Source organism: Nerophis ophidion, linkage group LG06, assembly GCF_033978795.1.
Source record: "Nerophis ophidion isolate RoL-2023_Sa linkage group LG06, RoL_Noph_v1.0, whole genome shotgun sequence".
NCBI classification, from domain to species: Eukaryota; Metazoa; Chordata; class Actinopteri; order Syngnathiformes; family Syngnathidae; genus Nerophis; species Nerophis ophidion.
The window spans coordinates 14,033,202-14,047,869 of NC_084616.1; the positions used below are offsets into that span (position 1 = coordinate 14,033,202).

General features: G+C 36.9%; 1 protein-coding gene across 4 annotated transcripts in view; it reads left to right on the forward strand.

Annotated features, from left to right (window-relative positions):
• Positions 1–14,668, forward strand: part of LOC133554229 (regulator of G-protein signaling 17-like) — an 84,690-nt gene that overhangs the window by 32,270 nt on the left and 37,752 nt on the right. Inside the window, exon 2 of one of the 4 annotated variants that reach the window (XM_061902712.1) lies at positions 10,771–10,881. The exons of 2 other annotated variants lie outside the window; for them this stretch is intronic. In XM_061902712.1, coding sequence (XP_061758696.1) covers positions 10,867–10,881 — 15 coding nt within the window. In that variant the 5' untranslated portion in view covers positions 10,771–10,866. The remainder of the gene's footprint in view (positions 1–10,770; positions 10,882–14,668) is intronic. One more of the 4 variants, XM_061902713.1, reaches the window with a different exon arrangement.

A 14,668-nucleotide genomic window follows, 5' to 3' on the forward strand; every position in this document is an offset into this window, starting at 1 on the left:
GTTAATCAATTAATGGTACAAATATATACTATCAACATAATACAGTCATCACACAAGTTAATCATCATAGTATGTACATTGAATTATTTACATTATTTACAATCCGGGGGGTGGGATGAGGAGCTTTGGTTGATATCAGTACTTCAGTCATCAACAATTGCATCAACAGAGAAATGTGGACATTGAAACAGTGTAGGTCTTATTTAGTAGGATATGTACAGCCAGCAGAGAACATAGAGAGTTCACATAGCATAAGAAAAAGTATCTACATTAGAAGTACATTTGAGTAGTTTATAATCCGGGGAGATGGGATGTGAATGGAGGAGGGTATTAGTAAAGTGTTGATGTTGCCTGGAGGTGTTGTTTTAGAGCGTTTTTGAAGGAGGATAGAGATGCACTTACTTTTATACCTGTTGGGAGTGCATTCCACATTGATGTGGCATAGAAAGAGAATGAGTTAAGACCTTTGTTAGATCGGAATCTGGGTTTAACGTGGTTTGTGGAGCTCCCCCTGGTGTTGTGGTTATGGCGGTCATTTACGTTAAGGAAGTAGTTTGACATGTATTTCGGTATCAAGGAGGTGTAGCGGATTTTATAGACTAGGCTCAGTGCAAGTTGTTTTACTCTGTCCTCCACCCTGAGCCAGCCCACTTTGGAGAATTGGGTTGGATTGAGGTGTGATCTGGGGTGGAGGTCTAAAAGTAACCGGACTAGCTTATTCTGGGATGTTTTGGAGTCTAGATTTGAGGGTTTTGGAGGTGCTGATGATCAAAATTATTCAACCCCCACACAATTTTGGTGTTTTAGCAAGTTGGACATTTATTCCGTATTTTGTTTATAGTCATATCAAATAAAGATGTGGCAAATAGACAAATGCAACTTAAATTGTAACACTGTATTTTTCAAAATAGCAAAAAAGGACATTTGTCTTAATATCTCATTGACAAAATGATTCAACCCCCTAGTTCCATGCATCTTTAGTACTTAGTAGAACACCCTTTGGCAGTAATGACATCCTTCAAAGGTGATACATAACCGGACACAAGCTTCTTGCAACCATCTACAGGTATTTTAGCCCATTCCTAAATAAATAAATAAATGGGTTGTACAAAGGCCTCCAGTTCATTCATATTCTTGGGTTTGCGTGCTGCAACTGCCTTCTTCAAGTCCCACCACAGCTTTTCTATAGGATTTAGGTCTGGCGACTGTGAAGGCCACTCCAGAGTCTTCCAGCCCTTCTTCTGCAACCACTCTGATGTTGATTTGGAGGTATGCTTGGGATCCTTGTCCTGTTGGAAGGTCCAACGTCTCCCAAGCCTCAGCTTCGTCACTGACTTCATGACATTTGCAGCTAATATATCCTGCTAGGAAATAGAATTCATAATGCCTTAACCGTGCTGGAGATTCCCGGTACCTGAGGCAGAGAGACAGCCCCAGAGCATGATTGACCCCCCACCATGCTTAACAGTAGGCAAGGTGTTGTTCTCTTCGTAAGGTTCATTTTTTGTCTTCCAGACATAACGTTGATTCATAGGCCCAAAGAGTTCCAGTTTTGTCTCATCACTCCATAGAACAGTTTCCCAAAACCTTTGGGGCACGGGTGTCAAACTCTGTCCCGCGGGCCAAATTTGGCCGCCATGTAATTTCATTTGGCCCTTGAGGCAATAATAAATTAACATTAGAGCTGGCCCTCCGATATTATATGATGGCGGTGCCGCTGTATCACCGCATGCAACGCTAATTCTCATACTTCCCAACCCTCCCGATTTTTCCAGGAGAATCCCGAATTTCAGTGCCCACCCCGAAAATCTCCCGGGGCAACCATTCTCCCGAATTTCCACCCGGAACACAATATTGGGGGCGTGCCTTAAAGGTACTGCTTTTAGCATCCTCTACAACCTGTCTTCACGTCCGCTTTTCCTCCATACAAACAGCGTGCCGGCCCAGTCACGTTATATATCCGGCTTCTACACACACACACAAGTTAATGCAAGGCAAACTTGGTCAACAGCCATACGGGTCACACTGAGGGTGGCCATATAAACAACTTTAACACTGTTACACCACACTGTGAACCCACACCAAACAAGAATGCCAAACACATTTCTGGGGAACATCCGCACCGTAACACAACATAAACACAACAGAACAAATACCCAGAACCCCTTGCAGCATTAACTCTTCCGGGACGCTACAATATACACCCCCGCTACCAACAAAACTCGATTTTGCATGTCACTATAAAGTTATATAAGCTTTGCTTGTTCAATATTCAACGCAAAACTTGTTTGAGTCCCTATTAAAAGGTTAAGTTGTTCAACTTTGGCCCTCGGCTTTGTTCAGTTTAGAATTTTGGCCCACTCTGTATTTGAGTTTGACACCCCTGCTTTGGGGTTTATCCAGATGATTTTTGGCATACTGGAGTCAATTTTCTTGTGCCTGGTAGTCAGAAGTGGGGTGCGCCCGGGAGTTCTGGCATGGAGGCCTTCATCTCGTAGTGCGCGCCTTATTGTCTGGGACGAAACCTGCGTTCCCCCCTCTGCAATGTCCTGTTGTATTTCTTCAGCTGTTACCCGGGGGGGTTTCACCACTGTATGCACACAGCATCCTCTTTCTACCACGCCCTGGTAGTGTTTCCACTGTGCCTTTAGCTTTAAACTTGCGAATTATTCTCCCAACTGTGTCTCTTGGAATGTGTAATGTCTTTGCTATTTTCTTATATCCATATCCTTTCATATAGAGAGAAATTACCCCCTCTCTTGACTTCTTTGACCACTCCTTGGACTTCACCATGTTGCTAATACACCATTGACCATCTACAAGAAGCTGTGCGTCACAGTCATTTTCAATCAGTTTAATTGTTGCTCCGTATGGTTCTAATCACAACTACAGGTGTTTTCAAGACCTGATTGAAAAGACCTTATTCAAATTCTGTTCTTAAGAGTTATGATCTTCAAGGAGTTGAATAATTTTGTCAATGAGATATTAAGGAAAATTTCCTTTTTTGGTATTTTGTAAAATACAGTGTTCCAATTTAAGTTGCATTCGTCTATTTGCCACATCTTTTTTTGATATGACTATAAACAAAATACGGAATACATGTCCAACTTGCTAAAACACTTACATTGTGTGGGGGTTGAATAATATTGATCACAACTGTATAAGGCACCCCGGATTATAAGGCGCACTGTCAGCTTTTGAGAAAATTTTAGGTTTTTAGATGCGCCTTATAGTGCGGAAAATACGGTATATCTTCTATTACAGGGGTAGGGAACCTATGGCTCGCGAGCCAGATGTGGCTCTTTTGATGACTGCATCTGGCTCTCGGATAAATCTGAGCTGACATTGCTTAACATGATAAGTAATGAATAATTCCACTTGTAATAAGTGTTAAAAATAATGTTCAAAACATAAAACATTCTCATGCATTTTTAGTCCATCCATCCGTTTACTACCGCACCTGTTCAAGAAGTTGCGTTAAGAACTTATTTATTTATTATTGGTTAGTGTGGGGCTTGTCCTCCTGGGGGTTCTTTAGACCACCAAACACCGACATGAGAGCCCGTTTCAGGGTTACACTATTGTTTTATTTTTCAATAAGTCTCTCAGTTGCTTTCCAGCAATTTGTATTTTTCTCTTTCGTTCTTGCTCGCGCTCTGGCTGCAGCCCTAACCCCATCTCTCCTCCTGGCTGCTGCTTATAACAGAGCGACAGGTAATTAGATAACAAGGCCCAGGTGGGCCATCTACGCAGCTCTCGCTGATTTCGAGGCCGGTCCTGGCAACACCCTGCTTCGCTGCAGGACCGCAGGCCACACCCCCTCCACAGTTAGCTTCAGAATAACAATATTACAAAGAATAAGAGACCTATTATACTGTAGAAATGTTGGTCTTACTTAAAAATGCACGCGTTTAGTTGTAGTCAGTGTTAAAAAAAATATATGGCTCTTACGGAAATAAATTTTAAAATATTTGGCTTTTTGGCTCTCTCAGCCAAAAAGGTTCCCGACCCCTGTTCTATTATGATCATGATTTCTGGTTATGTTAGGCCAGCAGAGAAGGCACACCACTGGTTAAACTACTAATGGTAACAAGGAGAGTGTTCTTGATACATGTTTTTTGGGGATAAATGTTACTGTGAGGAAATGTTTTTTTTCAGCTGGACGACGGAGGTAATGACCAATACTTATTGTCGTCATGAAAATATTGCCACACTATGTTGCGCGAGTTGAAGATGTGCCTTGTAGTGGTCGCCCCTGCTCGCGTCAGAGCGTCGTGTTGGCGTACAAACACACCAAACGACCAGGCCGTGTTTACGTTACAACACGTAGACCAGTTCTACGAGAACAGCTGCCGGACCCGACACGCTAAATAGGAAGCTCCACTCAGACTTGTTGTCATCGCGAATCGATTGCTCCTTTTTGGTCTTTTCCGCTTCCTGTTGGTCCACGTTTCCTGTCCCCGCGTCTTTCGTCACCGTCCCCGTCGCGAGCCGCTTCCTCTTTTTTTTGTCAAGCCGTCGTCCTTTCCTCCTGGCGCTTGCTTCATCTGGTCTCTGCCGTCTTCACTTCCCTCCGAATCCATCTTGTTTGTTTGGCAGAGGCTCCAGCTCTCTCGCAGCCCTGAACGCCAGAAGTGCTGCAGTTCATAAACGGAACCGATTGGCTCATCGAAATGTCACCGCTGTTTAAAGTTGTGACGTCTAACAAAGTTTGTGTCTATTTGTTAATTAATCAAAGCTCGGCATGAAAGCAGGCGTGTAAAGACAGCTCAATGTAGGTCAACACAGTTTGGTTGGTTCTGAGAAGCAGCTCGCACGTCACAAAACCCTTTTTGCTTAAAGGGGAACGTTATCACAATTTCAAAAGGGTTAAAAACAATAAAAACCAGTTCCCAGTGGCTTGTTGTATTTTTTGAATTTTTTTTCAAAATTTTACCGGTCTCGGAATATCCCTAAATAAAGCTTTAAAGTGCCTTATTTTCGCTCTCTGCGAAGACACTGGCCATTTCCCTGTGACGTCACACAGTGCTGCCAATGTAAACAAACAATGGGAATACCACAGCAAGATATAGCGACATTCGCTCGGATTCAAACTCGGATTTCAGAGACTTAAGCGATTCAACAGATTACGCATATATTGAAACAGATTGTTGGAGTATGAAAGTATTGAAGAAGAAACTGAAGCTATTGAGCGAATTCATAGTCATAGCATGGCCGAATAGCTGCGTTAGCATCGCCGGTAAAATGTGCGGCCCAAACGATCAGGACTTTCGCATCTTTTGACACGGGAGCAGCTTAAATCCGTCGATTGGTAAGTATTTGTTTCGCATTAAATGTGGGTGGAAGGAAACGTAATATAGTTGCAAATGCATCTACAGGTTATCCATACATCTCTGTGCCATGTCTGCTTTAGCACCGCCGGTAAATAGCATGTTAGCATCGATTAGCATAGCATGTTAGCATCGATTAGCTGGCAGTCAACATCAACAAAACTCACCTTTGTGATTTCATTGACTATCGTTGCAAATGCATTTGCAGGTTATCCATACATCTCTGTGCCATGTCTGCTTTAGCACCGCCGGTAAATAGCATGTTGGCATCGATTAGCGTAGCATGTTAGCATCGATTAGATGGCAGGCAACATCAACAAAACTCACCTTTGTGATTTCGTTGACTATCGTTGCAAATGCATTTGCAGGTTATCCATACATCTCTGTGCCATGTCTGCCTTTGCATCGCCGGTAAAATGTGGAGACACTCCGGCACATCCAACGGGGGTTCTGGCGGCAGATTTCTTGCCACTTTCGCATCTTCGGGCCAATGGTGCAAAATAGTCAAAAAAACGGAAAATAACAGAGCTGTGACCCGGTGTTTGTAATGTGTTGAAAATGAAAATGGTGGGTGTGTTACCTCGGCGACGTCACATTCTGACGTCATCGCCTCCAGCGCGATAAACAGAAAGGCGTTTAATTCGCCAAAATTCACCCATTTAGAGTTCGGATATCGGTTAAAAAAATAAATGGTCTTTTTTCTGCACCATCAAGGTATATACTGACGCTTACATAGGTCTGGTGATAATGTTCCCCTTTAAGTGTCGCCCAATGAGAAATATTTAAGTCTATTTTTAAGCACTGCACAATTCTAACATAAAAAAACCTGATTCTAAGCTAAGAAATATTGCATGAAAAACAATACACTGCAAACAACCACAGTAGTTTTATGATGTTGTATTGTATTAAATTGTATTGTACCAATAGGGCACACCTGTATGTAAGGATGATGTTCGTTAAGAAATTATCTAACCAATTCCTTATTAAGTCTCTTATAGACTAAATAGATTGTTGTTTGTGCACATTATGTGTATGTGCCTCAATCCGGCTGCTGCTAATAAAGGCGACGTGATTAGATAACAAGTCCCACCTGGGCCATCTACTCACCTGAGGCTGATCCTGGCACACCCTGTTCCGCGGCAGGCCCACAGGCCGCGACCCGCCCCCCTGCCACAATCATCTACTTCTTCTTTTCAGCACTGTTCTTCACAACGGTAGTTGCAAAAACAAAGTTATGTCGATCTCTGGCGACGAGCAAATGCTCGAGTAAGAGAGGATGTTTTGGTCACTTTTGCTTAACATTTGCCACGCCATCTCGTGGTGGGTAGGCTCGTAACCCGAATTTCTGCCCGTAACCTAAAGCATAACAATTAGCTGAGGGAAATCTCATACATCAAAAAACTCACATCCTGGGGTACTGTGTATGCTAGGGAATTATTAAAAAAAAAAAAAAAAGACTGATAACTGATTAGTAATTGTGTTATTTGTTACTTTGTTATTTTGCTACATTTTATCGGCCAATTACTCATTAGTAATTGGCCGATAACATGTGCATGTATTTTGTAAAAAGGCTAAAAAACATTACATGTATATTCAACTCATTGTTTATTGTAAGTAATGATTACCAAATAAAAAAATAAAAAAATACTCCCATGATGATGAAATAAAATGTATTATTCACGTGATGCATTGTTTATGTATATGCGTAATGTTGTTTACTTGCTGTTACCGTGGCAATCGATCCACGTACAGTCACCACTCATATGTCTACGAGCACACACAATACAGAGTATTACTTTTGATTAGGGCTGCAGCTCTCGATCATTTTAGTCATCGAGGAAAATATCAGTTGGTTTGTTAGAGTAATCGGATAAAAACACACTTTGTAGTAGGGCCGGGCGATATGGCCTTTTTTTAAATTTCTCTTTACCGCTATGTTGTGGGTTACTGCGGACGTTATCTCCTTATGTTGGTCACTCTTTTTTTCATACGGTGTTGATGTGGAAATGGTTGCCGCGGCATTTTGTGGGCGTGGCACCGAACGGAGATGTTGACATGCGGAGTAATCCCTCTTCATTCTCTTCAAATGATGCTACGTATTAGCAGTAATGCTACTTTTTGTAGCAACGCTTTTGCCCCACACTTGAAGAAATGTCGGTTGTCTGTTCGACATCTTCCTGCTTGAAGCCAAACAGATAGTTGAAGTAAACAAAGATTTTTTTGTTAATCGATGAATCGCTGCAGCTTTACATTTTGATTGAAAAAGGACACCAGCCGTAGATATGTAAAATGTATTTTGGGCTTTTATTTCAAAAATAGAACGCGAGTTAATCCGTGCCAGGGTTAGACTTTGGTCAACTAGTGAATGTTGTGTTTTTGTTTAGTGTCAAAGCTCAGCACCAACAAGTAAAACACTTGATAAGAAAAATACCACAATGTTAACTAGGTTGGGAGTTTTTGTGTGATGTGAAACATACAGCTGCTTAGCTTTTATGATTTTACAAATTACATTAAAAAAAAAAACTGCAAATGCTTGCAGATAGTTGTCCAATAAATGAAATATTGTCAATTCTCATATTTTAGATTTCTAGTGAAATTCCGACTTTTCCCTCTTTAGTAAGATTATTTATTTTCTTGTATGATTGGGACTTTTTCTCATAAAATACAATTTTGTTTAATGACATTGCATATATTTTGTGTAAAGTCGGATTCTTCCTAACAAAATGTGAAACATACAGCTGCTTAACTTTTATGAGTTTACAAATTAAATATTCAAAACTGCAAATGTTAGCGGATATTTCTCCAATAAAGTTTACTTCTCAGATGTTCCTTTTCTACACATTTTTTGGAGTAAAATTCCCTAATAATATTGTCTCATTATATAAGAAAAAAGTTATCAGAATGACACTTTTTTTCTTCAAAATATAATCGTATTTTCATGACAACTTTCGTCTTGTAACATTGCAGTTATTTCTTGTAAAAGCTTTTATGATCTTACAAAATACAAATTAAAAAAAAAAAAAATGCAAATGCTAGCATATAGTTGTATAATAAATGGCATCTTGTCAAATAACATTTTTTCTAGTAAAATCTGAATTTTAAAAATATTTTTTCATTATTTCAAGATTATTTTTTTTAGACCTTTTTTCCCAAGTAAGTACAACTTTTTCCTCATTTTTCATAAAATACAATTTTATTTCCATGACCATTTTCATTTTTAACGTTGCAATTATTTTGCAATTATTCTGTTTCAAGTACTTTCTCATGAAAAATATATTTTCTCCTAAATTTACAAATCAAAATCAGAAATACTTCATTAATTCCCAAGGGGAAATTAAAAAAAATGTCATCACAATCCCATTCAAGATCAGACAAACATTACAGGGAGACAGATCAAACATTACAGGGAGACAGAACAGGATCAAACATTACAAGGAGACAAAATGGGATCAAACATTACAGGGAGACAGAACAGGATCAGACATTACAGGGAGACAGAACAGGATCAGACATTACAGGGAGACAGAACAGGATCAAACATTACAGGCAGACAGAACAGGATCAAACATTACAGGGAGACAGAACAGAATCAAACATTACAGGGAGACATAACAGGATCAAACATTACAGGGAGACAAAATATGATCAAACATTACAGGGAGACAGAACAGGATCAGACATTACAGGGAGACAGAACAGGATCAAACATTACAGGCAGACAGAACAGGATCAAACATTACAGGGAGACAGAACAGGATCAAACATTACAGGGAGACAGAACAGGATCAAACATTACAGGGAGACAGAACAGGATCAAACATTACAGGGAGACAGAACAGGATCAAACATTACAAGGAGACAAAATGGGATCAAACATTACAGGGAGACAGAACAGGATCAGACATTACAGGGAGACAGAACAGGATCAAACATTACAGGCAGACAGAACAGGATCAAACATTACAGGGAGACAGAACAGAATCAAACATTACAGGGAGACACAACAGGATCAAACACTACAGGGAGACACAACAGGATCAAACACTACAGGGAGACAGAACAGGATCAAACACTACAGGGAGACGGAACAGGATCAAACATTACAGGGAGACAGAACAGGATCAAACATTACAGGGAGACAGAACAGGATCAAACATTATAGGGAGACAGAACAGGATCAAACATTACAGGGCGACAGAACAGGATCAAACAATACAGGGCGACAGAACAGGATCAAACAATACAGGGAGACAGAACATGATCAACATTACAGGGAGACAGAACAGGATCAAACATTACAGGGGGACAGAACAGGCTCACACATTGCAGGGAGACAGAACAGGATCGCTGACGGGTCTGCCAACTTCCGGCGCCCCGGGTGAGAAAAAAAAATCGATCCAAGCCTGGGCCCCTGGAGAGGGGGTCAAGACTGAGGTCAAGGGAACAAAGTTTTCCCCTCTAAAATTGTGTCTACCATAACAATCTATAAGGTTAATATAGTCCGCTCCTCTTTCTTGTACCATCCCCCTTTTCTGCTTTTTTTGTAATTCATGTATTGTTGATAATAGTTTATTATTATATTATTATTTTTCATGATCAATATTGCTATTTCTATTGGTGTTTATATTGCTCCATTAGTAGTGTGATAATGTTCATTGTCATTTCTGTGTTATTAATACTTACTTCACTAACTGCTTCTTCACTATCACTTTTTCTTATCATACAGAATAGAAAAATCTTAACAAAAAATAAATAATAATGATAGATAAACTTAAATTGTGTCCGTCTAGAAAATGTTATGGCTTTTTATAAAAAAAAATGTACTTAGTAAAAAGTTTTTCTTGTAAAATGACGATTTTGCTCTCATACTTTTCCAATGTTAAACCTGTAAAATTCTAAAAAAAAAAAATTTAATTTTGAAAAATGTATTACTTGTTGAAGAACAATATTAAGTTTCAGTTCTCCATCTAGACTAAACAATGGCAACAAACTGCTTTCATCTTATCCACTTGTCTTTAACGTATTTCACCGGGTTTTTTTTCGAGCTCTGGCTTCTCCTTGGCAAGTCTGGACCGCGTTTGCGACGCGTGACCCCACAAACACTTCCTGTTGGTTTTTCCCTGAAATGTTGAGCTTCCTGTTTGTGTTTTATTTTACCAGACCTTGTTTTGATATGGATTATTGTCCGCACACTTATAATGACTTTTCTCTCCCTCTCTCTTTTGTGTGTGTATGCGTGTTTGTGTACTATTGTGCTGCCAATTAATGTGCTTTTATTTTCTTGGCATTATTGTATTATTTTTTGCTGCATTGGTTTTGCACTTTTGCACGAATGCATGCTTGCACACGCTGGTTTGCGTGCGTGTGTGTATCTGTGTGTGTGTGTGTGTGTGTGTGTGTGTGTGTGTGTGTGTGTGTGTGTGTGTGTGTTATTATAAAGAAGAGGTCCAAGACCAAAAGGGGGATGACATGCATGTGTCCAGCCTACTAACATCGCTGACGACTCGCACGCTAACCGACCGTCCGCCATCACGACATGACGGACATACTGGTAAAAAAATTTTAATTTCTCTTCCTGTTAGAATTTGTATCACTATCTCAATAAATACATATTTTTTGTTGATCGGACAAACTGCATAACTGTGGTTTTGAGTCAGCACGGCCGCTCGTTGCTAGGCAGAGTTGATGGGGCTCATATGTGGGGAAAGTCACACTGATGAGGAAATTAATGTGCAACCTCTAAGTCTTAAAAGAAAATGGATGTTGCTCAATCTTCTCTTTGCTTGAGATTTGGAATCAGTTTCTTTTATAGAAAATAATGGGAAAAAGAAATAAGCTGTTCCTGGGTCAAACTTTGTGCAGCTTTATAAAGTGTACAGTAGAACTATGCAATATGGCTGAAAACTGTATCACGATGTAAGTGTTTTACTGTCTGTCGATAATTATTATGAGGGCTCTATATCGCTTTATCGTTAATTATAAGTGTTTTATATCTGTCTATCGTTAATTATTATTATAAGTGTTTTATATCTTTCTATCGATAATTATTATAAGTTTTTAATATCTGTCTATCAATAATTATTAGTGTTTATATGGCTCTATCGATAATTATTATAAGTGTTTTATATCGCTCTATTGATAATTATTGTAAATGTTTTATATTGCTCTATTGTTAATTATTATAACTGTTTTATATTGCTTTAATTATTCAAAAATATTTTATATTGCCCTATCGATAATTATTATAAGTGTTTCATATCGCTCTATAGATAATTATTGTGTTTTATATCGCTCTATTATTAATTATCGTAAGTGTTTTATATCGCTCTATCATTAATTATAAGTGTTTCATATTGCTCTATCGTTAATTATTGTAAGTGTTTTATATCGCTTTATCGATAATTATTATGAGTGCTTTATATTGCTCTATCGTTAATTATCATAAGTGTTTCATATCACTCTATCGATAATTATTATAAGTGTTTTATATCTCTCTATCGTTAATTATTATGTTTTATATCAATCTATCGATAATTATTGTGTTTTATATTGCTCTGTCTTTAATTATGATAAGTGTTTTATATCACTATCACTAGTTGTTATTAGTGTTTTATATCGCTCTATCGATAATTATTGTAAATGTTTTATATTGCTGTATCGTTAATTATTATTACTGTTTTATTTCTATCTCTCGATAATTATTGTATGTTATATCTATCGACAATTATAAGTGTTTTATATTGCTCTATCGTTAATTACTATAAGTGTTTTATATCGCTCTATCGATAATTATTACAATTGTTTTATATTGCTCTATCATTAATTTCTCTTCCTGTTAGCATTTTTATCACTATCTCAATAAATACATATTTTTTGTTGATCGGATTTGTGTTTCATATTGTTCTATCGTTAATTATTGTAAGTGTTTTATATCGCTTTATCGATAATTATTATGAGTGTTTCATATCGCTCTATCGATATTTATTATAAGTGTTTTATATCTCTCTATCGATAATTATTATGTTTTATATCAATCTATTGATAATTATTGTAAGTGGTTTATATTGATCTATCTTTAATTATGATAAGTGTTTTATATCACTCTATCACTAGTTGTTATTAGTGTTTTATATCGCTCTATCGATAATTATTGTAAATGTTTTATATTGATGTATCGTTAATTATTATAACTGTTTTATTTTGATCTATCGATAATTATTGTATTTTATATCTATCGACAATTACTATAAGTGTTTTATATTGCTCTATCGTTAATTATTATAAGTGTTTTATATCGCTCTATCATTAATTATTATAAGTGTTTTATATCGCTCTATCGATAATTATCGTAAATGTTTTACATTGCTCTATCGTTAATTATTAGAACCGTTTTATATCGCTCTATTGTTAATTATTATAAGTGTTTAATATCGCTCTAATTATTCAAAAGTATTTTATATTGCTCTATCACTAATTATTATAAGTGTTTAATATCGCTCTATCGATAATTATTGTGTTTTATATCTATTGACAATTATTTTAAGTGTTTTATATTGCTCTATCTTTAATTATTAAAACTGTTTTATTTTGATCTATCGATAATTATTGTAAGTATTTTATATCTATCGACAATTATTTGTTTTATATCACTCTATTGCTAATTATTGTAAATGTTTTATATTGCTGTATCATTAATTATTATAACTATTTTATATCGCTCTATTGTTAATTATTATAACTGTTTAATATCGCTCTAATTATTAAAAAGTATTTTATATTGCTCTATCATTAATTATTATAAGTGTTTTATATCGCTCTATCGATAATTATTATAAGGTTTGATATCGCTATATTATTAATTATCATAAGTGTTTTATATCGCTCTATCATTATTATCATAAGTGTTTCATATTGCTCTATCGTTAATTATTATGAGTGTTTAATATCGCTCTATCGATAATTATAATGAGTGCTTTATATTGATCTATCGTTAATTATCATAAATGTTTCATATCGCTCTATCGATAATTATTATAAGTGTTTTATATCTCTCTATCGATAATTATTATAATTATTTTATATCGCTCTATCGATAATTATAAGTGTTTCATATCTATCGACAATTATCACAAGTGTTTTGTATCGCTCTGGCGATAATTATTCTAAATGTTTTATATCGATCTATCGATAATTATTGTAAGTATTTTATATCTATCGACACTTACTATAAGTGTTTTATATTGCTCTATCGTTTATTATTATAAGTGTGTTATATCGCTCTATCGGTAATTATTATAAGTGTTTTATATCACTCTATTGATAATTATAAGTGTTTTGTGTCACTCTATTGATAATTATAAGTGTTTTATACAGAAGATACAGAAGATCTGAGTGTGTTTTGTGAAGAGGCGCGCTTTGTGTGTGTGTGTGGGGGGGGTCTGTGTTTACTAACAAGACATCATAGCGGAGCCAGAAGTCGAGTTTGTTAACATGCAGATATTCTCACTACTTTTCTTTTGTCCAGCACAAAGAAAAGAACATTTTAGTTAAATGTAAGATGTGTCTTGGATCAAAGATCCCATCAACTGCCCAAAACAGCAATTCAAATCTGCTGAAACAGCTACAAAAGCAACATGCTTTGACGTAGCTAGTAAAGACAGACACATTTCACCTAAGGATTTTAACGGAGGGACCGCTCGCCAGGACAAAGTTGATAGAGCCATTGCGGCGTATGTGCTCGAAGACATGCAGGCTATTTCTACAGTGGAGTCACCCGCTTTCAGGCAGCTAATTAGCACGATACCGGCATTAAACAGCAAATGGCACGGAAAACATTTTCCACGTACCTGGACACAGTGGACAAGGAGTATATATATATATATATATATATATATATATATATATATATACACATGGAAAGCGAGCTAAACAAAACACTCCAAACTCTGCCTCTGCTCATCATTCAGCACTGAAGGTGCACACTCTGTCAATTCTCATAGATAGATATAGTACTTTATTGATTCTTTCAGGAGAATTCCCTCAGGAAAAACATACTCGCACGTCTCCGGTTTTTTCCTGTCAAATTCCAGCTGCAGTGTACAGAATTGAAATCGAGTTTAAAAAGTAAATAATGGGAAACAAAATAGAAAAATATTACAATAAGAATAACAATAAAAAGCAACAACGAGAATAAAAATATAACCGTAAAATAAGAATATAAAGAGAGAAACTGGGCAGTAGTGACCGTGTTAAGAAAAAGTATTGCACTTGATTGATTGATTGATTGATTGAAACTTTTATTATTAGATTGCACAGTTCAGTACATATTCCGCACAATT